General features: G+C 47.1%; 2 protein-coding genes across 8 annotated transcripts; one reads left to right on the top strand and one right to left on the bottom strand.

The window, feature by feature from the left end:
* Positions 1-459: 459 nt before the first annotated feature.
* On the bottom strand, positions 460-16,277 carry SLC37A4 (solute carrier family 37 member 4). Of its 7 annotated transcripts, none has more exons than XM_049109892.1 (10): positions 16,256-16,277; positions 5,322-5,664; positions 4,267-4,499; positions 3,716-3,959; positions 3,055-3,213; positions 2,707-2,792; positions 2,074-2,187; positions 1,792-1,857; positions 1,309-1,447; positions 460-1,176 (listed from the first exon to the last, which is right to left on the bottom strand). In XM_049109892.1, the coding sequence occupies exons 2-10, from the start codon at positions 5,467-5,469 to the stop codon at positions 1,010-1,012; spliced, it is 1,356 nt and encodes a 451-aa protein (XP_048965849.1). In that variant the 5' UTR covers positions 5,470-5,664; positions 16,256-16,277; the 3' UTR covers positions 460-1,009. The 7 variants fall into 7 exon arrangements, with proteins under 7 accessions (XP_048965849.1, XP_025321075.1, XP_025321076.1 ...); XM_025465290.3 differs by lacking the exon at positions 16,256-16,277 and adding an exon at positions 6,919-7,032; XM_025465291.3 differs by lacking the exon at positions 16,256-16,277 and adding an exon at positions 6,288-6,427.
* On the top strand, positions 6,161-14,794 carry LOC118354680 (translation initiation factor IF-2-like). Its single transcript, XM_035715840.2, has 4 exons — positions 6,161-6,176; positions 6,301-6,708; positions 10,220-10,715; positions 11,785-14,794. Exons 1-3 carry the CDS (start codon positions 6,161-6,163, stop codon positions 10,705-10,707), a joined length of 912 nt encoding a protein of 303 aa, XP_035571733.2. The 3' UTR covers positions 10,708-10,715; positions 11,785-14,794.
* Positions 16,278-19,629: the final 3,352 nt, after the last annotated feature.

The following is a 19,629-nucleotide window of genomic DNA, read 5'->3' as shown; positions in this document are numbered from 1 at the left end:
GAGCCTTGGGTCTAGTTCCAGAATTGCTGACTTCTAGGAGGGCCTTGGCAGTGTTGGTGATGATGGTGGGGTATTTATCAGGTGCAGCCAGGCTTTACTGCTTTAACTATTTTAACCCTCACCCTAATCTAGGGGATGTATTCTATTACAGATACTAGATTTAGCAAGATACAGACTCTGCCTCAGACTCTCAAAGCTAGTTACTAAGCACCTGAGTTTGAACCCAGGCTTTCTGACTATACTATCAGTGAGCCACTGTTATACTGCCTTCCTCCATCGAATGGTTTCATCTACCTGAAACCCAGTAGCTTCATCTGTAAAATGATCATTGAATTAGTGTGATGTTGAAAGCAGAGGAGCCCTAAGCTTAAAGGAGTCCATGTAAAATTTCCCATTTCAAGGAGATGAAAGCTGTCTGGCTTGTTGAACCCCTTGGAAAGAATGACTCACTGATGGGTGTTTAGTATCAAATCTAGTTTTAATCTATATCAAGTCTTCCTCCCTCCCTACGATGCTCCACCCGCCCCTTTTTCCCAGGGTACCGGTGAGAGTGATGGCCTCCTCATCCCCTGGGATTGGAGGTATTGGCTGTTGCCCCCTGCTGAGAGGCCTTGGGGCAGAAATCTTGAGCCACTGGTACCCTGCAGCTGCCAGAGGGGCTGCACCTCTCTGGGACACTGGGCAGGACCCAGGAGGGAAGACGGGTGCAGGAGACTCCCTGACTGCAGGGGTTTCCTGTCTGAAGGCAGGAAAATAGGAGCTAATGGAGTCCAAGAACCAAAAATTTTTGCCTTTTAAATAAAGCACAGGATGGGGAGCTGGGACCTCATTAGGCACTGATAACTTCCAGTGCCACCTGGGCAAGGGAAAAGGAGCACAAAAGGAAATGAAAGGTTCAGTGCTAGCCGGAGCAGCCCCCCTTTCGTTCTCTCTGCTCCTCCCACTCCCCCCAACCCTGTGCAGGGGAAGGCCACAGGTAGGAGAGGATGCACTGGAGCCTGTACTCTCTTCACTCGGCCTTCTTGGGCACCCGGCCCATCTTGGTGCGGATGTTTCGTAGGAGAAAGAAGGCAGCTGTGCTGACTGCACAGATCACTTCAGCCACCCAGAAGGCTGTGCTCCAGCTGTAGTGCTTGGCAATGGTGCTGAAGGGCAGCCCAGCCAGAAAGCCGCCCACTGCCAAAGAAGAGGGGGAAGGGCCTGGGTCATTTGTGAGGCCAGAGTCAGCGGGGCTTGCCCCAGCCTCTAGCTAGATTGTGTGCAAGGTACAGTGGGGATGACGCAGAGACTCTAGAGGGCATCACTCACCATTGGCCATGAGTCCTACAATGGCGTGGGAGGTGCCGCACAAGTTGGGAGGGGCACTCTCGTTGGCTATGACTCCGAACAAGGCAATGGGACCATAAGAGGAGAAACCAAACACAGCTCCCAACACCAGGATCCAGAGCTACAAGGACAGTGCAGGGTGGCATTCAGAGTGAGAAAGCCTACCTACCTACTTCTCCCAAAGGAGAGAAAAATGCTGCGCCCCAGAACAAATGACTGTAGTTAAGGAGATGGTCAGGGACTCCCCTCACCCCACTTACCAATACAGCAGAAGGGTAGAGCTAGAGGAATGAGGCCACACTGAGCCAACCTGAGGGCCTGTGTGGATGGGCGAAGAGGGGACAGAAGCCATCCCTCCAAGGTAAATGTTATCTCTTAGAATTTATGCTAGCTGGTTGGGCTCGGGGCCAGGCAGATAGGGCAGGACAAGGGAGAGACAAACAGGAGGGAAACCAGATAAGGCACCTCATCCTCCGTAAAGCCTGTGAGCTCAGCAAGAGGGTGAAGAGCTGGAGTCCAGAAAGCAACATCCTAGAGGAGCACAGGGAAGAGAAGAAAACCAGGCCCCGAGTCCAGGAGGAGCACCCCAGTACAGAGGACACGAGAGGTGAAGCAGCACTGTAAAGGGAGATCTGAGAGGCAGAGAAAGGCCTGGGCCAGGGTGGAGCCAGGGGCAGGGAACGGGCAGTCAGTGGCCCTGGCTTCCTCATCCTTGTGCCAGCTGCGGGCCAGGTGCTCCTCATTTACCTTGGGGGAGTCACTGGTCACAGTGACCCGGAAGAGGTACATGGACACGGTCATGCCAGCCATCATGAGCAGCAACAGGCCATGGCGAGGGTTCCCATACACGGACAGCCCTGCCTATGGATACAGTCCCAGCAATGTCAGGCCCTACTAGCAGCAGAGAACCTCCACCCCTGGACTCTGACACAGCAGGGCTTCTGCTGACAGGTCTTTGGCAATCCCACCACCATTCTTGGCCTGGGGCGGCTCTGGGAGGCCCTGGGACCTGCTCATTGTGTCCTGAGGCCAAACTCCACAACATCCTGTCCTCCACGGCAGGGCAGGGTCAGGACACGCGCTGGCAAGCTGCACCTAGTCTCTGCTCAACCCCATTTTCCTGGGGCTATAGAGGAGCCCACTGCTAGGCTGAAAGAAATTCTGGCTCTCCTTGACATCAGTTAAAAACCCTTTCCCCAGGAGCCTGCCTTGCCTCCACACCCCCCAGCAAATAAGAGTACCTGGAATCCTTCCAACCTCCCCCTTGCCATCTGCCAACCTGCCCGTGCCCCAGGGCTCCCATCTCTCTGGTGCCTGGCCCAACCGTGCTGGGAAGATGTGAAGGGACCCTCCTCCTTCCTGTGCCTTCCGCCCACTCACCTTTGCCATGGCCCGGTCTGACAGGTAGCCAGCTGCGATGCTGCCTACGAGGCCCCCAACCTCCAGGGCACTCATGTAGGAGCTACCTGGAGTAAGGGGGTGGTGGTGGGAAGAGGGAAAGGAAGGGGGGAATGGAGTTACATGCTGGGGTTGTCCAGATTGGCCGAAACCCAGAGAGGTACAGGGTCCCTGGAGGGTGAGTGACCAGCCGCAGCTGTCAGTACCGCCTGGCCTCACAGGAAGAAGAAAGGGATAAAGAGAAGCTGGGCCTCAATTTCCCATCCCCCTCAATTTCCCATCATGGACTCCTGCTCCCTGTGCCCAGCCCTTTTCCAGCACCCCTCTTACCCACGAGGACGGACTGTCCTTTCTCCTGGATAAGGAAGAACTGGCCCCAGTCAGTGCAGCATGTCTTTACACCGAATACCACAAGGTAGCCAGTGGAGAGCACCCACAGGTAGGGCGACAGCAGCAGCTCCTGTAATGTACTCTCGTCCTTCAGGGAGCCTGGGGGCAGGAGGAGGCCAGGACTCAGGCTCTGCTCTCGCTGCTCTGCCCCAACTGAGCCCCTGCCACTCACAAACCAGCTGCAGGGCCAGAGTCCATCCACATAGCCAGCAATCAGCAGGAAGGCACCCCTTCACCCACTGCTCTGCCCCCATCCCCCTCCACAGCAAGCCTCAGCAGAAGAGGACCAAGGTACATGGCCGGAGGCACCCAAGCCACTAAACCTTAGGATGCTGCCCAGGACAGGGAAGTCTGGCTCTGCTGTGAGGAAGGACCAGGATACAACATGAGTCACAGCGTTTATTGGCTCTGCCACTTGTTTGGTACTTAAGTGTCTCTTGGAGCGGAGTTTTATTTACTCCCCACCAACTCGCCACCACCATCCCTCCCCCTCCATCCATTGGCTAGCCCAGGGCCAGGCAGACAGCCAGTCCTCAACGAAGGTCTGCCAAATGAATGATGAATGAAGGTGCCCCAGTGATCGGCTTGGGTGGGTGCTCACCTTTCTTGCCCTTGGAGGGGGTGGGGTCCAGGTTTCGGAGTCCGACATCAGCAGGTTCATTGTGGATGAGCAGGAGACAGAGGAAGGAGACAACCACACAGAGGGCCCCAGACAGGGCCAGTGTGCTGCGCCAGCTATAGCTCTGGGCCAGGATGGTTGCCAGGATAGGGCCCAGCCCTCCAGCCAGGTTCATGCTGGTTGATAGAATGGCCCACCAGGTGCCAAACTGAGATGGCTCAAACCACTGTGGGGCAGAGAGGTGTGGAGTAGGTGCCCATGTTAAACATGCTGAAGGTGAGGGTCAGGTGAGGCAGACCTAGAGGCTCACATTACAGGGATGAGGAAGAGGGCGCTTCTACTTGCCAGGGCCAATTCCCTCATCTGCCACCTGATCCCACCATGTTTAGCTCCTAAAATATCTCGACGAGCAATAGGAGCTGGACTGGCACTCCCAAGGAACCTGCTCTGGGATGGGGGTGCTGGTACTCCCACATGCTCTTTAGGCATCCTCTATGCCAGTCTAAACAAGCTCCTTGGAAGCAGACACTCACCTTCCGCAGGATCTTCCCGCATGGAGGCCAGCCCAGCCCCTGTGCCAGGCCATTGAGGAACCACAGAGCAGCAAAGACAGGTACCAAGGAGCTCCAGGAAAAGACTATATTGACCAAGCCAACCAGGAGCAGCCCGGAAGAGAAGAGCCAGCGAGCGCTCATCTGGTCGGATAGCACCCCGCTCACAAACTTGCTGATGGCATAGGCTGCCGACTGGCTGCTGGTGATGAGCCCTGCAGCGGAGGAGAGCAGGAAGCAGGACACCTGGGGAATTAGAGGCCAGGGCAAAGGCACAGGAGGGATGGAGGAAGGCGTGGGGTCAGGTGTGTAGCGGTGTAGGTTCCCTCCAAGACAACTAGGAGGAGCCTGTGCTGGAATCCTAGCACTCATTCACAGGTGCTCCTCCTCCTCACCACCAGCGCTAGCCCCAGGCTGACCCATGACTTTTCAACCTCCTGGAGAGTTCCAGCTGCAGCTGTCAGGAGGCAAGAAGGGAGAACAAGGCAGCCACCCTCCCTGGGATTTACAAATACCTGATTACATTTCCCCCCTCACCCTGGATGCCAACGCAGGGCTTCTGGAAGTTCTGTTGCCCCACCTCTGAACATGGGGCAAAGAGCTTAGAATTGGAGCCAGAGACCTTATTCCTCCTGAAAGGCAGCCTGGTGGGCCACAGGAAGTTATTTTGCCAGCTCCCTGGTTCCCATGGCTCACAATGTGGGTGGCCAGCATGCACCCTGCGGTCTGAGCACGCACCCAGGCAGTGTGCAAGCTGTGCTCAGAACGCAGCCTAAACACACTCAGAATAAGCCATGCCTCTGGGGGGCACTCGTAGGTCACAGGCAAAGACACATCAGGTAAGCAGCCCTCGGACACGCATAGACCACACTCCTGTTCTTCACCCATATCCATACTCAGAGGCCCTTCATTTGCCACCTGCAGACTGCTCCCTGTCCTTTGCTGTGCACGGACACTCCACACTCCCACAAACACCCAACTTGTCCTACTAGTCCTGAGTCCGGGAGCCCACCACCTTGCCCCCTTCCAGGGCTCACCCAAGTCATCCTTGTCCAGAGGGATCTCCTCCACCAACGACGGCATGACAAAGGAGAAGGTCTTGCGGTTGAAGTAGTACAGGCTGTAGCCTCCAAACATGGCCGAGAAGATCACAGTGCGGTAATAGCCGTAGCCTTGGGCCGCCATGGTGGACGGGAGCAGGCTCCAGTGGCCAGGACACGGAGCCTCTGACCACAGCTCCTGCCGGTGGCTCTCTCAGTGCCCGGATCTGCTGAGTTAGGCTTTTGCTGCTCCCTCCTCCACCCAGCCTCCCAGGCTCCCTTTATAGCCACCTTCTGGACAATCATTAAGCCTGGGGCGGCTTGTAGGGAACCTAGTGTCCTGAGGGAGACAAGAAAACAGCAGATTACTGAGAAGCGGTGGGGGGCTGTAGGGGTCCCAGAGGGAGGCACTGCCCAAGACCCAGCACAAGCCAGCATGCTGGTGTCCCCACAACTTCGCGTTTCTCTTTTCCTTGTCCGCCTGCCTGTGAAACCAGCTGTGATTAAAGGCTCAACCTAATTACTTTTGTCTGCAGGAGCCCAGGGGACGCAGCCAGGGGTGGGGATAAGCAGAGATGCCCTCTCTAGCCCTGCTGCCTCAGTCACCTACCTTCTCATTCATTCAACCAAGAAGTTTACGGAGGGCTTCCTGGCTGCCAAACACTGCACTCAGTGCTGGGTTAGTTTCCACACACACACACACACACACACACACTCTCTCTCTCTCTCTCTCTCTCTCCATTAGACACCTACCCCCAACAATCCGATTCCCAAGTCTTAAGACTGACTCAAGCCCTGTAACTTCCAATGCTCAGCACACACTGCGGTAACTGTTCATGCAGTTGCAGAATCGTAAGCAAGAGACATTTTCCATGGCAGGCCCTGTGCTGCACCGAAAGCCCCCCCGCCCCCGCAAAGGCTGGGATCGTGGTTGGGTCACTCAACTGCCTCTGGCCCCTTTACCCTGTAACGTCAGTATGGGGTGCCCTCTGGCCGGCTGGGGGCTGCAGGGTCCGTGACAACACGGCCCGAAGGCGGGAAGGTGCACCCGCGGACTTCAGGCGGCAGTGCCGAGCCCGCCCGCCTCCCAGGGCTCGGGCAACACGCCCCCGGCTTTTCCGCACGGTTGGGAAAGCAATCGGAGCGGAAGGCGTAGGCGCGAGCGGCGCGGGCGGCCGCACGCAGTCCCCCAGGGGCTCCTCGCCTCGGGCTCCGAGCGGCTCCGTCCCGCAGGATGGGGCCAGGCGCAGGCTCTCGGCACCTGCCCAGCCCCGTGTCCTCAAGCTACCCGGGACACCCGACTCGGCCCGGGAGCCCACGGATCCGGGTGCGAGAGCTGGAGAGGTGCGGAGACGCCGGACTGGAGCGAAAAAAACAGCAGCAGGTGCGTGCAGGTCACGGAGGGCGCTTCGGAGGCCCCCAGACCCAAGAACTGCCCCCCACCCCGGAAGGGGCAGCTGCAGTAACAGCTCCGCCTTGTATCGCAAGTTACAGCAGCCTTCGTGGAGGCTCTAACAAAGGCGCCCCGCGGCCCGAGACTCCCCCTCCAGCCCCGCCTTCGGGCGGCGCCCCTCCCCCGCATTCCGCCCGCTACCTGAGCGCAGGCGGGAGCCGAATTGGAGCGAGCGGGGCGGCCGGACCCGCGGGCGCATGCGCGTGCGCGCGGGGCGGGGCCTGGCCAAGAGCCAAGTCCACCCCCGAAGAGTTGCGTCCCGGTCCTGCGGTTGCCCTGGCCTCTGGGTGAGGACAGCGCCCCTTAGGGGCTGAACTCGTATGTTTCTTTTTTTTTTTTTTAAGATTTTATTTATTTATTAATGAGAGATACAGAGAGAGAGAGGCCGAGAGAGAGAGAGAGAGAGAGAGAGAGAGAGAGAGAGAGAGAGAGAGAGAGAGAAGCAGGCTCCACGCAGGGAGCCCGACGCGGGACTCGATCCTGAGTCTCCAGGATCACGCCCTGGGCCGAAGGCAGGCGCGAAACCACCGAACCACCCAGGGATCCCCCACACTCTCTTTTTAATAAATAAATAAATAAAACCTTTAAAAATAAATTTAAAAAGACAACATACCAAATGGACAAGATATTTGCAAATGCCATGTCCAATAAAGCGTTAGTATCCAAAATATATAAAGAATTTTTACAGTTCAACACCAAAAAAAAAAAAAACAACAAATAATCAAATTTAAAAATGGGTGGAACAGGGACACCTGACTGGGTCAGTCAGTAGAGCTTGCAACTCTTTATCTCAGAGTTGTCAGTTCAACCCTCATGTCGGATATAGAGATTACTCAAAAGTAAATAAGCAAATAAACTATACAAACTTAATTTTAAAAATGAGTGGAACCCATGAACAGACATTTCTTCAAAGAAGACATCCAGATGACCAACAGACACATGAAAAGATGCTCAACAGCACTCATCATCAAGGAAATGCAAATCAAAGACATAATGAGATATTATTTCACACCTGTCAAAATGGCTAAAAAAACACAAGAAACAAGTGTTGGCAAGGATGTGGAGAAAAAGAAACACGTGTGCTGTTGGCAGGACTGCAAACTGGTGCATCCACTGTGGAAGACAGTATGGAGGTTCCTCAAAAAAATAAAAATAGAATTACCATTTGATCCAGTAATTCCACTACTGGGAATTAACTTACCCCAAAGAATATGAAAACACTAATTCGAAAGATACATGCACCTCTATGTTGATTGCAGCAGTATTTATTTTATTGCAACAATAACCAAATTATGGAAGTATCCCAAGTGTCCATCAATAGATGAATGGATAAAGAAGATATACATATATATATATAGAATATTGCTCAGCTGTAAAAAAAGAATAAAATCTTGCCGTTTGCAATAATATGGATGGATTAAGAGTATAATGCTTATATGTCAGAGAAAGACAAATACCACATGACTTCACTCATGTATGGAATTTAAGAAACAAAACAAATGAACAAAGAAAAAAGAGAAAAAACAAAAAACAGACTGTTGGGACGCCTGGGTGGCTCAGCAGTTTAGCGCCTGCCTTGGGCCCAGGGCATGATCCTGGAGTCCCAGGATGGAGTCCTGCATCAGGCTCCCTGCATGGAGCCTGCCTCTCTCTCTCTGTGTCTCTCATAAATAAATGAATAAAATTAAAAAAAAAAAAAACACAAAAAACAGACTGTTAACTATAGAGAACAAACTGATGGCTGCCAGAGAGGAGGCAGGTAGGGGGACAGGTGAACTAGGTGAAGAGGATTAAGAGCACACTCACTGTGCTGAGCACTGAGTCATGTATGGAATTGTTGAACCATTCTATTGTAGACCTGAAACTAATCTAACACTGTATGTTAACTATACTAGAATAAAAATAAACATAAATAAAAGTACGCCTTATTATTATAAGCACAGTGGAGAGTCCTCATAGAGCACAGACTTTTACATTGTAATTATTTGAAAGGCCCTTTTAAATAATTACCAAAAACATTTGCCCTCAGATGCATGGGTTACACCTTTATGGGCATGACTATAACCATCTTTGCAAAAAGTTGTACAAAATAATAAATACAAAACTCAATTTCCTTTCATTTTAGCACCACCTGACCTCTTTTTTAAAATTTATTTATTTATTTATTTATTTATTTATTTATTTATTTGAGAGAGAGCACAAGTGAGGGGAGGGACAAGCAGACTCCCTGCTGAGCTGGGAGCCCAGTGTGTGGGACACAGGACAGGATACTAGGGCCCCAGGATCATGACCTGAGCTCAAGGCAGACACTTAACCCACTGAGCCACCCAGGCACACTGTGGTAGCTGTTTCATCTTTTTTTGTTCCTTCATATTTTTCTCTTATAAAAAGTTTATCTGATATAGTGATATGTTCATGTTATTATATTTTGTAATAGTATTATTCATCATGGGTATTTCTACTGTCAATAACAATCTAAATTAATTTTGGCAGAAGGTTAGACACTGGTCTTTGAACCAAAGCAACATGAAAGCAAATATTTTGACATCTGTTAGGATGGAGTGGCAACTGTCATACATTTGGAATGTTATGATCCCAAGGAATCTTTATATAATGTGAATTACACTGTATATTGTATTTTTTATAAAATTTAGCCAAATTTTACAGAAGAAATTATTTGTCTGATCATTGGTCCTATCTATGTCAAACTGGATTTTTTTTTTAAAGGTAATACATGAACAAAGTTAACCTTCTTCCTAAAGCCTAAATAAAGAGAAAGCAGTTTCCCATTAAAAAAAAAAAAAAAAAAAAAGAGGGGCATCTGGGTGGCTCAGCCGTTGAGCCTCTCTGCCTTTGGTTCTGGACGTGAGCCTGGAGTCCTGGGAGCCTGCTTCTTCCTCTGCCTATGTGGCTGCCTCTCTCTGTGTCTCTCATGGATAAATAAATAAAATCTTTAAAAAAAAGAAAACTGGGATCCCTGGGTGGCATAGGGGTTTGGCGCCTGCCTTTGGCCCAGGGCGCGATCCTGGAGACCCGGGATCGAATCCCACGTCGGGCTCCCGGTGCATGGAGCCTGCCTCTCTCTCTGCCTGTGTCTCTGCCTCTCTCTCTCTCTCTCTGTGAGACTATCATAAATAAATAAAAATTAAAATAAATAAATAAATAAAAAATAAAAAAAGAAAACTTTCATGACTAATATTTTTTAATAGTCTAGGTCAGTTTTTTTGCAGAATGTCTTTCAATATAGATTTGTCCAACTGTTTTTGCCATAAGGATGTTATGCAGGTTTTGGCAGAAGTACTGCATAGATGATAATGTGCCACATCGGGAGGCCTGTGATAAGTTTGATCATTTAGTTAAAATAGTGTCCACCTGATTTCTATACTGTAAAGTGTATCGCTTTGTAATTAGTAACCTGTGGGCCTACCTTACCTCTTTCTAGGCTTCAGGTCCTTCCAACCTCTGATCAACCTCCAATCGAAATCTTCAGAGCCATCCTCCCTCCCCTCCTGCTCTGGGGACCAGGCCGCAGCAGCTCCCGAGCTCAGCCCCTACTGCCCACCCGCTACCAGCTCCGGGATTGCGGGGATCCTTCCGCCCACGTGGAGGCCGCGGCCCGCCGCCCGGTCCGCCTGCACCTGCCGGCCTCCTGCCCTCCTCCGCCTGGGCCTCTACTTCCACCGCGACGCTGTGGCTCTGCACGCCGAGGCCACTTCCTCCGCGAGCGGGCCGGGGACCAGCGCCGGGTCGCCGGGAGCCCTTGGGTGCAAACCCGGCCCCGCGGCCGCGCCCTCCCGCAGGACGAGCAGAGGCCTCCCGGGACGGACCCTGCAAACCCCTGAACCCCCGGGAGAACCAGAAGCAGGCCCTCGTGGCTCTGCAAGCCCCGGGCAGTGCCCGCGTAGACTCGGGACCTGCCAGAGAACCTAGAGGAGCAGGTGAGGCTCCTCGGGAAGATGGGGTGCACCTGCCTGAGCTCGGCGGGCCGGGCCGCACAGCATCCCTTCCAGGGGCTCTCCCTGCAGCGGACCGGCAGCCTCCGGAGCCTTGGAGGGGCCCCTCTGCCCCCCGCCCCGGTTCTGGGGGCTTCTGCGTGAGCCTCTCCCTGCAGCCCCTAGGTAGCCTTTTAGTCCTCGCCCAAGCTGTGAACCAAGTGAAACAGTACAGCTCTTTGCAGGGAAAAAAAAAATTTTTCTGGTAGTTCTTGGTTAGTGTATAAAAACACAAGTGATTTGGGGGTCCTTGATTTTGTGTCCTGCAACGCTCCTGGATTCCTTTATCAGTTATAACAGTTTTTTTTGGTGGAATCTTTAGGGTTTTCTCCATATAATCATGTCATCTGATGGATTAAGATCATCTTAATCCACTGTTCTCAAGATCATTTTACCTTCTTAAAAATTACTGAGGACTCCAGAGAGCTATGTGGGTTATATCTATGGATATTTTTCGCATTATTAAAAGAGATTTAAAAACTTACTTATGAAAAAAAACTTATGAATATATTTTAAAGTAATACTAATAAACCTTATAGCCTTTCCACATATTTGTGAATATTCTTTTTTGATAGTATACTAAGCTAAACAAGTGGTAGTTTGTTAAAGATTGGCTGCATTGTGGAACTTGAAACCAAGTCATTGAAGTTTTCATATTCCGATGTTAGAATCTATTGTTCTACCTTGCACTAAAAATGGATATTTTACACATGCATGATTTTTTTTTTTTTTTAAGAGAGAGAGTGTGTGTGTGCAGAAGGGGAAGGGCAGAGAGAGAGAGAGAATCCCAAGCAGGCTTTATGCTCAGCAGAGCTCCACGTGGGACTCTATCTCATGACCCTCAAATCATGACCTGAGCCGGAATCAAGAGTGGGTTGCTTAGCTGAATGAGCCACCTAGGCACCCTGCATGCATGATTTATTAACATCATGCATTAATCATATGAAAATGATTGGTTCACTGAATTAGGCAGATCTTTCCAATGCCAATTCTTTTCTTTTTTTTTTTTTTTTAGATTTTATTTATTCATTCATGAGAGACACAGAAAGAGGCAGAGACATAGGCAGAGGAAGAAGCTGGCTCCCCGCGGGGACCCCGACTCGGGACTCCAGGAGCATGACCTGAGCCGAAGGCAGACGCTCAACCGCTGAGCCACCCAGGTGTCCCTCCAATGCCAATTCATTTCATTACACAATACCAAAAAATGATACTTGGTTATATCATCACTGGTTTTATTGGAAAAGTGTTAAAGGAGTAGGACACTGTCAAGCTCAAATTTTATTTTTGGCAGCAAATATTGTCAATTGGTTCCCCTGAAGTGATGGGATCACTTTATTCGTTTTGGAGATGTCTGCCAAATACCCAAGTCCCGATAACAATAACAGTAGCTTGTTTCTCAGGTGTTCTTTCAAGTAAACTTGGTGTTCCATGAAAGAAGAGGCTAATTCAGCTTACAACTCAAACAACTACATAGGTGTGTTTCCTCAGGGCAACAATTGTACTTCTGGAAGTACTTTAGTACTTTACAAAAGACTTGCTCGAGTTGAAATGAATAGGAGTAATGGTTTACTCTGCTTTATCAAGGACAGTGTTAAGTGAACCTGCCTGTCTTTTCTTTCTAATTTTAAGTGTGTGGTGGTGAAGAGAATAGTGATTACTAATATGGCTTGATGCCACTACCTTGATTCACTGCAGAGGGCCCGAGACCTACTCTTCCATTGCTTTTACACTGAGTGCAGATGTGGAAAAAAAAAAAAGGCAAATTACATTATTCTGCAGATAATCTTGTCCTCCCTGACTCCCTAAAAAAGTCCTCAGGGGTCCTAAGATTGCACCATTGCCTTAGTCCAACCAGGATTTGAGCTGATTTGATTGGATAGTATAGTCTGTGAAAGGTGGTACAGTTCATATTCACCCTTATTTCAGAGTACAGTTGGGGGTCCTAACTTAATTCCTGGGCTGTTTATCAGGATACCTTCTCTTTGGTGGGCTTTGAGGTCTAATTTTTGTCCACTACCACCACCCCTAATCCTAGGTGGCTTGAGCTGGGCTCTCAGCAGCTTCTTTCAAATTGGCAAATGCCCTGGTGATGCAAGCAACACCAAATGTTAAGCTCTCTTCTCTGAGACCTTGACCCCTGTGCCAGGTTGATTGCAAAAAATAGCTTTGATTCTTCATCTGTAGTAGATACATACAATGGAATACTGCTCAGCCATAACAAAGAAGGAAACCCTATTGTTTGTGACAACACGGTTGAAATGGAAGGGCATTATGCTGAGTGAAATAGGCAAGACAGAGAAAGACAAATACTACGGCATTTTAAAGAGGGGAGGGGCACCTGGCTGGCTCCGTCGGTACCGCTTGAGACTCTCGATCCTTAGAATTGTGAGTTCGAGCCCTGTGTTGGGTATAGAGATTACCTAAACAAATAGGTCAAACTCATAGTAACAGAGAGTAGAGTAGTGGTTGTCAGGGGCTGGGGGCTGAGAGAAGTGGAGAGAGGTTGATCAAGCTTTCAGTTATGAGTAAGTTCTGAGGAGCTAATGATTTATAGCACTGTTACTATAATTAATAATACTGCATTGTATCGCCCTTACCTTTGGGGGATACATTCCAAGACACCCCCCCAGGGAATGCCTGAAACTGCAGATAGTACTAAATCCTATCTGTACTGTTTTTCCTATACATATACACTTATGATAACATTTAATTTATAAGTTAGGCACAATATGAGATTAATAACAGTAATTAATAAAATAAAACAATCATAACCTACTATCATAAAAATTATGTGAATGTGGTTTCTCTCCCTCTCTCAAAATACCGTACTGTACTCACAATTCTTGTGATGATGATGTGAGATGATAAAGTGCCTACATGATGAGGGGCACCAGGCTGGTGCAGTCGGTGGAGCATGTGACTCCTGATCCCAATCTTGGGATCATGAGTTCAAAGCCCACATTGGGCTTAGAGCTTACTTAAAAGAAAAAAAGTGCCTATGTGATGAGATGAAGTGAGGTGTATGATCTAGGCATTGCGATATAGTCTTAGGCCACTATTGACCATCTAAATTTTTTTTAATTTTTATTTATTTATGATAGTCACAGAGAGAGAGGCAGAGACATAGTCAGAGGGAGAAGCAGGCTCCATGCACCGGGAGCCCGATGTGGGACTCAATCCCGGGTCTCCAGGATCACGCCCTGGGCCAAAGGCAGGCGCCAAACCGCTGCGCCACCCAGGGATCCCACACTATTGACCATCTAAAGATACATCAGGAAGACCATCTGCTTCCAGACCATAGTTGACCACCCCTGGTAATTGAGACCACAAGTGACTGAAACCATGGGAAGAAAGACCATGGCTAAGTACTTGGAATTTGCTGAGAGTACATCTTTTTTTTTTTTTTTAAGCTTTTATTTATTTATTGGAGGGAGAGAGAGCGAGAGAGCGAGAGAGCGTGAGCATGAGGAGGGGAAGGGGCAGAGGGAGAGGACCCCAGGATCCTGACTTGAGCTGAAGGCAGATGCTTAACCGACTGAGCCACACAGGCAGCCCTTGCTGAGAGTGCATCTTGTGTTCTCACACACACATACAAAAAGCTAACTCTGTGAGGTAATGGATGTGTTAATTAACTTGATTGTGGGAATCATTTCTAAATACATATGTATATCAAATCATTACTTTGTACACTTGAAATATATATATTTGAAATATATATATATTTGTCAATTACACTTCAATGAATCTGGGAGGAAATTTTTTTTTTTAAAGATGATCTTCCTCTATCCTAACTGCCTACTATAAGCAGTTACTTATAAGCTTCAAATGATCTCTACAATTCTTTATAGACAATGGTTGGCATTCAAAAACAGGAATTGAAAAAGACAAGAATTAAGTACCCATCAGAAAAAAAAAGTACTAAATAGAAACATACCTGGAAGAAAGCAACCCAGTTTCTGATTTCATTCCATATCTAAGGTGAATCTATATGATATATAAATGTAAAAATAAAAAAGAGAAACATATCTGGAGAGAATTTAAGTAATATTTATCAAACCCAGATTTTAAGATAAATGTGATTAATATGTCCAAGAAATAAGATGACCAACAGAGACCTAGAAACTGTGAAAGATACTCACGTGGATACTCTTAAATTGAAAAATACAATAACTGGAAGTAAGAATAGATCAGATACAGGTGAGGAAAGAATCAGAAGATAATTAAATTCAGTTTAGGAAAGCAGAAGCTGAAACAAAAAGCTATATTCACAATTGTGATAGTTAATTTTATGTGCCAACTTAGAGGGTGCTTTGGGTGAGATTTTTTTAAAAAAGATTTTATTTATTTGAGGGCAGCCTGGGTGGCTCAGCGGTTTAGCACCTCCTTCGGCCCAGAGTGTGGTCCTGGGGACCTGGAATCGAGTCCCGTGTCGGGTTCTCTGCGTGGAGCCTGCTTCTCCCTCTGCCGGTGTCTCTGCCTCTCTCTCTCCTCTCTGTATATTCTCATGAATGAATAAATAAAATCTTTAAAACTATATATTTTATTTATTTGAGAAAGATTAATGTCCCTTCTTTCATTTCTGATTTTCAAAATTTTCTATTTTGTTTACCTCTGCTCTCATTTTTATTATTTCTTTCTGTTACATTTGAGTTTAGTTTGCTTTTATTTTTCTAGTTCCTTAAGTGGTGGCGTTAAATTGTTGATTTGAGATGGTTGGTTATTCTTTTTATAAATAGGTATTTACTGCTATAAATTTCCCTCTGTGCAGTGCTTTCAGTGAATCCCACAGGTTTTAGTATATTGTTTTTGTTTTAGATTGTATTTATTTATGCGTGAGAGAGAGAGGGAGGGAGGGAGGCAGAGACACAGGCAGAGGGAGAAGCAGGCTCCATGTAGGAACTGGACGTGGGACTCCATCCTGGGCCTCCAGGATCCCACCCTGGGCTGAAGGCGACGCTAAACTGCTGAGCCACTGGGGCTGCCCTGGTTTTAGTGTATTGTATGTATGTATCTGTGCATGCAAGTGTGTGTGTGTTAATAGCCTTTATTTATTACAGCAGTTTTAGGTTCACAGCAAAATTGAGTGGAATGTGCAGAGTCCCTATATATCCCTCGCCCTCACCCTCATAGCCTTTTCCACTACCAACATCCCACATCAGAGTGGTATAGTTTGTACAATCAATAAACCTTCACTGACACATTATCACCCAAAGTATACAGTTTACATTAGGGCTCACTCTTGGTGTACATTTTTTGGGTTTGGTCAAATGTATAATGACATGTAGCCACCATGACAGTATATAGGACAGTTTCACTGCCTGAAAACCCTGTCTTCCATCTATTCATCTCTCCCTCCCCACCAGCCCCTAGAAACCACTGACCTTTTTACTGCCTCCCTTGTTACTATCATTTGTCTCAAGGTATCCTCTAATTTCCCTTGTGATTTCTTCTTTGATCCATTGGTTATTTAAGCTTGTACCACTTACTTTCCACATATCTGTGAATTTTCCTGTTTTCCTTCTGTTATTGATTTCTAGCTTCCTTTCATTGTGTCAGTGAAAATACTTTGTACAATTTACATCTTTTAGAATTTATCAAGATTTGTTTTGTGACCTAAAATATAGTCTATCCTGAAGAATATTCTATGTACAACAGAGAAGAATGGATATTCTGCTGTTGCTGGGCAGAGTGTTCTATTATTGGGTGAAGTTTATTAGGTCTAATTGATTTGTAGTGAGGTGTAAGTCCTCTGTTTCTTATTGATCTTTCATCTAGCAGTTCTATCCATCATTGCAGGTAGGGTATTGAAATCTAAACTATTATTGTGGAAGTGTCTATTTCTTTCTTCAATTCCTCACTGAATGTCATTGCATTATATATTTGGAGCCTCTTTTGTTGGTACATAGGTTTATAATTGTTATAGTTCCTTGAGTTTTTAAAAATTTTATTTATTTACTCATAAGAGACACAGAGAGGCAGAGACACAGGCAGAGGGAGAAGTAGGCTCCCCGTGTGAAGCCTGATGCAGAACTTGATCCTAGGACCCCAGGATCACACACTGAGCCAAAGGCAGATGCTCAACCACTGAGCCACCCAGGTACCCCTATAGCACTTTGATTAATTGACTCTTTTATTAACATATCATGTCTTTGTCTCTTATAACAAACAATATGTATATAACAAAAATATATAATATCTTAAGTCTCTTTTGACTTATAGTCTATTTTGTTTGAAATTAGCAGAGCCACTCCAGCTCTTTTTTAGTTACTATTTACATGGAATATAATTTTCCATTTTTTTCACTTTCAGCCTATTGGCGTCTTTGATCTAAAGTGAGTCTTGGGATCCCTGGGTGGCGCAGCGGTTTGGCACCTGCCTTTGGCCCAGGGCGCAATCCTGGAGACTCGGGATCGAGTCCCGCGTCGGGCTCCCTGCGTGGAGCCTGCTTCTCCTTCTGCCTGTGTCTCTGCCTCTCTGTCTCTCTCTGTGTGCCTATCATGAATAAATAAATAAAATCTTTAAAAAAAATAAAGTGAGTCTTTTGGGGGCACCTTACTGGCTCACTGGGTAAAACATCCAGTTCTTGATTTCAGGGTTGTGAGTTTGAGCCCCAGGTTGGGTGTAGAGATCACTTAAATAATTAAAAAATAGATAAACTGAGTCAGGGTGCCTGGGTGGCTCAGTCAGTTAAGTGTGCAACTCTTTTGGCTCAGGTCATGATCTCCAAGTTGTCTCTCCCTCTTCCTCTGCCCAGGCTTCTCTCCCTCTCTCTCTCAATAAATAAATCTTTAAAAAATAAAAATAAAGTGAGTCTTCTGGAGGCAGCATATCCTTAGTTATTAAGACCCATACTTACATTTACTTTTTTCTCTATTCCTTAAGCTTTCCAAAATTGATATTGTCTCCTTAATAAAATAAATTCCTTAGTCTAAATGCCTCTACTTACCACTCCAGTTTCCATCATCTATAATTGTTTCAGGATTCTTGAACTGGTTAATAATAATAACAAACATTTAGTGCTCATTAGGTGCTTGGCACTGCCTTGAGAGCTTTTCTATATTATTTCCATTAATTCTCACAACAACTCTATGAGGTAGGTACAATTTTTATGAAAAAACTGAGGCAAAGAGGTAAAGAAACTTGCCCAAATAATAGGGCTATTAAGCAGCAGTCAGGATTTAAGTCCACTCCTTCTTGCTACCCCTCAGCTAAGCCAATTCTGAAGCTGTCGGGAAAAAAATAAGCAAGATTACCCAAGAGAATTTTTTAAAGTATAATGAGGTTATTAAAAAGTGTGAAACTACATAATTAAGCCTGTACATTATTTTTTTTAGTTTGTTTTAAGTTTGTTTAGGTAGTCTCTACACCCAACGTGGGACTCAAACTCATGACTCAGAGATCAAGAGTCGTATACTTTTCTGACTGACCTGATGCCAGGTACCCCAAACTTGTGCATTATTAAAAAAAATTATTGAAATATAATTAAATATCCCAACATAAGCTCAATCCATCTGAGAACTTGTTGTATAATAAAGGTGGCTATAACAGCATAGAAAAAAACAGATTTCTTTTTTTTTTAATTTTTTTTATTTATTTATGGTAGTCACAGAGAGAGAGAGAGAAAGAGGCAGAGACATAGGCAGAGGGAGAAGCAGGCTCCATGCACCGGGAGCCCGACGTGGGATTTGATCCTGGGTCTCCAGGATTGCGCCCTGGGCCAAAGGCAGGCGCCAAACCGCTGCGCCACCCAGGGATCCCAAAAAAACAGATTTCAATAAATGGTATCAGAATACTGGCTAATTGGATCACTACTTCATACCTTACACTAAAATTCTAGGTGGATCAAAAGTCTAAACTCAAAAAAGTACAACCATAAGTACTAAACAAAAGCATGGAAACATTTTTCTAAAGATTATTTATTTATTTATTTATTCATGAGAGACACAGAGAGAGAGAGAGGCAGAGATACAGGCAGAGAGAGAAGCAGGCTCCATGCAGGGAGCCTGACATGGGACTCGATCTTGGGTCTCCAGGATCAGGCCCCAGGCTGAAGGCGGCACTAAATCGCTGAGCCACCTGGGCTGCCCCCTGGAAACATTCTTATTATCTTGGAATGGGGATGGCCTCAGTACAACAAATACCTAGAAGCCATCCCAAAAAAATAATGATAAATTCTACCTAAAATAAATTTATGCTGAAGACCACATACACAGTCAAAACCTCAACTGGGTAAGATATATTTACAAGTCACGAACTAAGGACTGATTTCCTTTTTTTTTTTTTTTAAGGACTTTATTCATGAGAGACGCAGAGGGGGGGGGCGGGGCAGAGACACAGGCAGAAGGAGAAGCAGGCTCCATGCAGGAAGCCCAATGCTGGACTTGATTCCAGGACCCTGGGATCATGCCCTGAACCAAAGGCAGATGCTCAATCACTGAGCCACCTAGCGTCCCGATATTTGAGAAATTTTTTTTTTTAAGATTTTATTTATTTATTCATGATAGTCACAGAGAGAGAGAGAGAGAGAGGCAGAGACATAGGCAGAGGGAGAAGCAGGCTCCACGCAGGGAGCTCGACGTGGGACTCGATCCCGGGTCTCCAGGATCGCGCCCTGGGCCAAAGGCAGGTGTTAAACCGCTGCACCACCCAGGGATCTCGATATTTGAGAATTTGGATTAGGGTTTCTTCATATCAATGGTATTGACATTTTGGGTGAGGTAATTCTTTGTGGTGGAGAGGACTGTTCTGTGCACAGTAGCATACTTAGCAGTATCCTTGACATCCACCTACTGGATATGAATAACATCTTTCCTCTCCCTACCCCACAATTCTGACAGCCCAAAATGTCTCCACACATTGC

The sequence above is a fragment of the Canis lupus genome, chromosome 5, assembly GCF_003254725.2.
Source record: "Canis lupus dingo isolate Sandy chromosome 5, ASM325472v2, whole genome shotgun sequence".
NCBI lineage: Eukaryota > Metazoa > Chordata > Mammalia > Carnivora > Canidae > Canis > Canis lupus.
Note: the sequence above shows the minus strand (reverse complement) of the source record. Positions and strands in the feature narration are given on the sequence as shown.

Bases quoted from the DNA above. Each gene is read 5' to 3' on its own strand.
- LOC118354680 (XM_035715840.2), top strand. The intron at 6,709-10,219 runs GTGCGTGCAGGT...ACCTCTTTCTAG, and splicing joins AGCGAAAAAAACAGCAGCAG to GCTTCAGGTCCTTCCAACCT.
- SLC37A4 (XM_049109892.1), bottom strand. From the start codon at position 5,469: ATGGCGGCCCAAGGCTACGGCTATTACCGCACTGTGATCTTCTCGGCC. The intron at 3,960-4,266 runs GTGAGTGTCTGC...TCTGCCCCACAG, and splicing joins GCGGGAAGATCCTGCGGAAG to TGGTTTGAGCCATCTCAGTT. The intron at 1,448-1,791 runs GTGCCTTATCTG...CTGTCCTTGTAG, and splicing joins CAGGCTTTACGGAGGATGAG to CTCTGGATCCTGGTGTTGGG.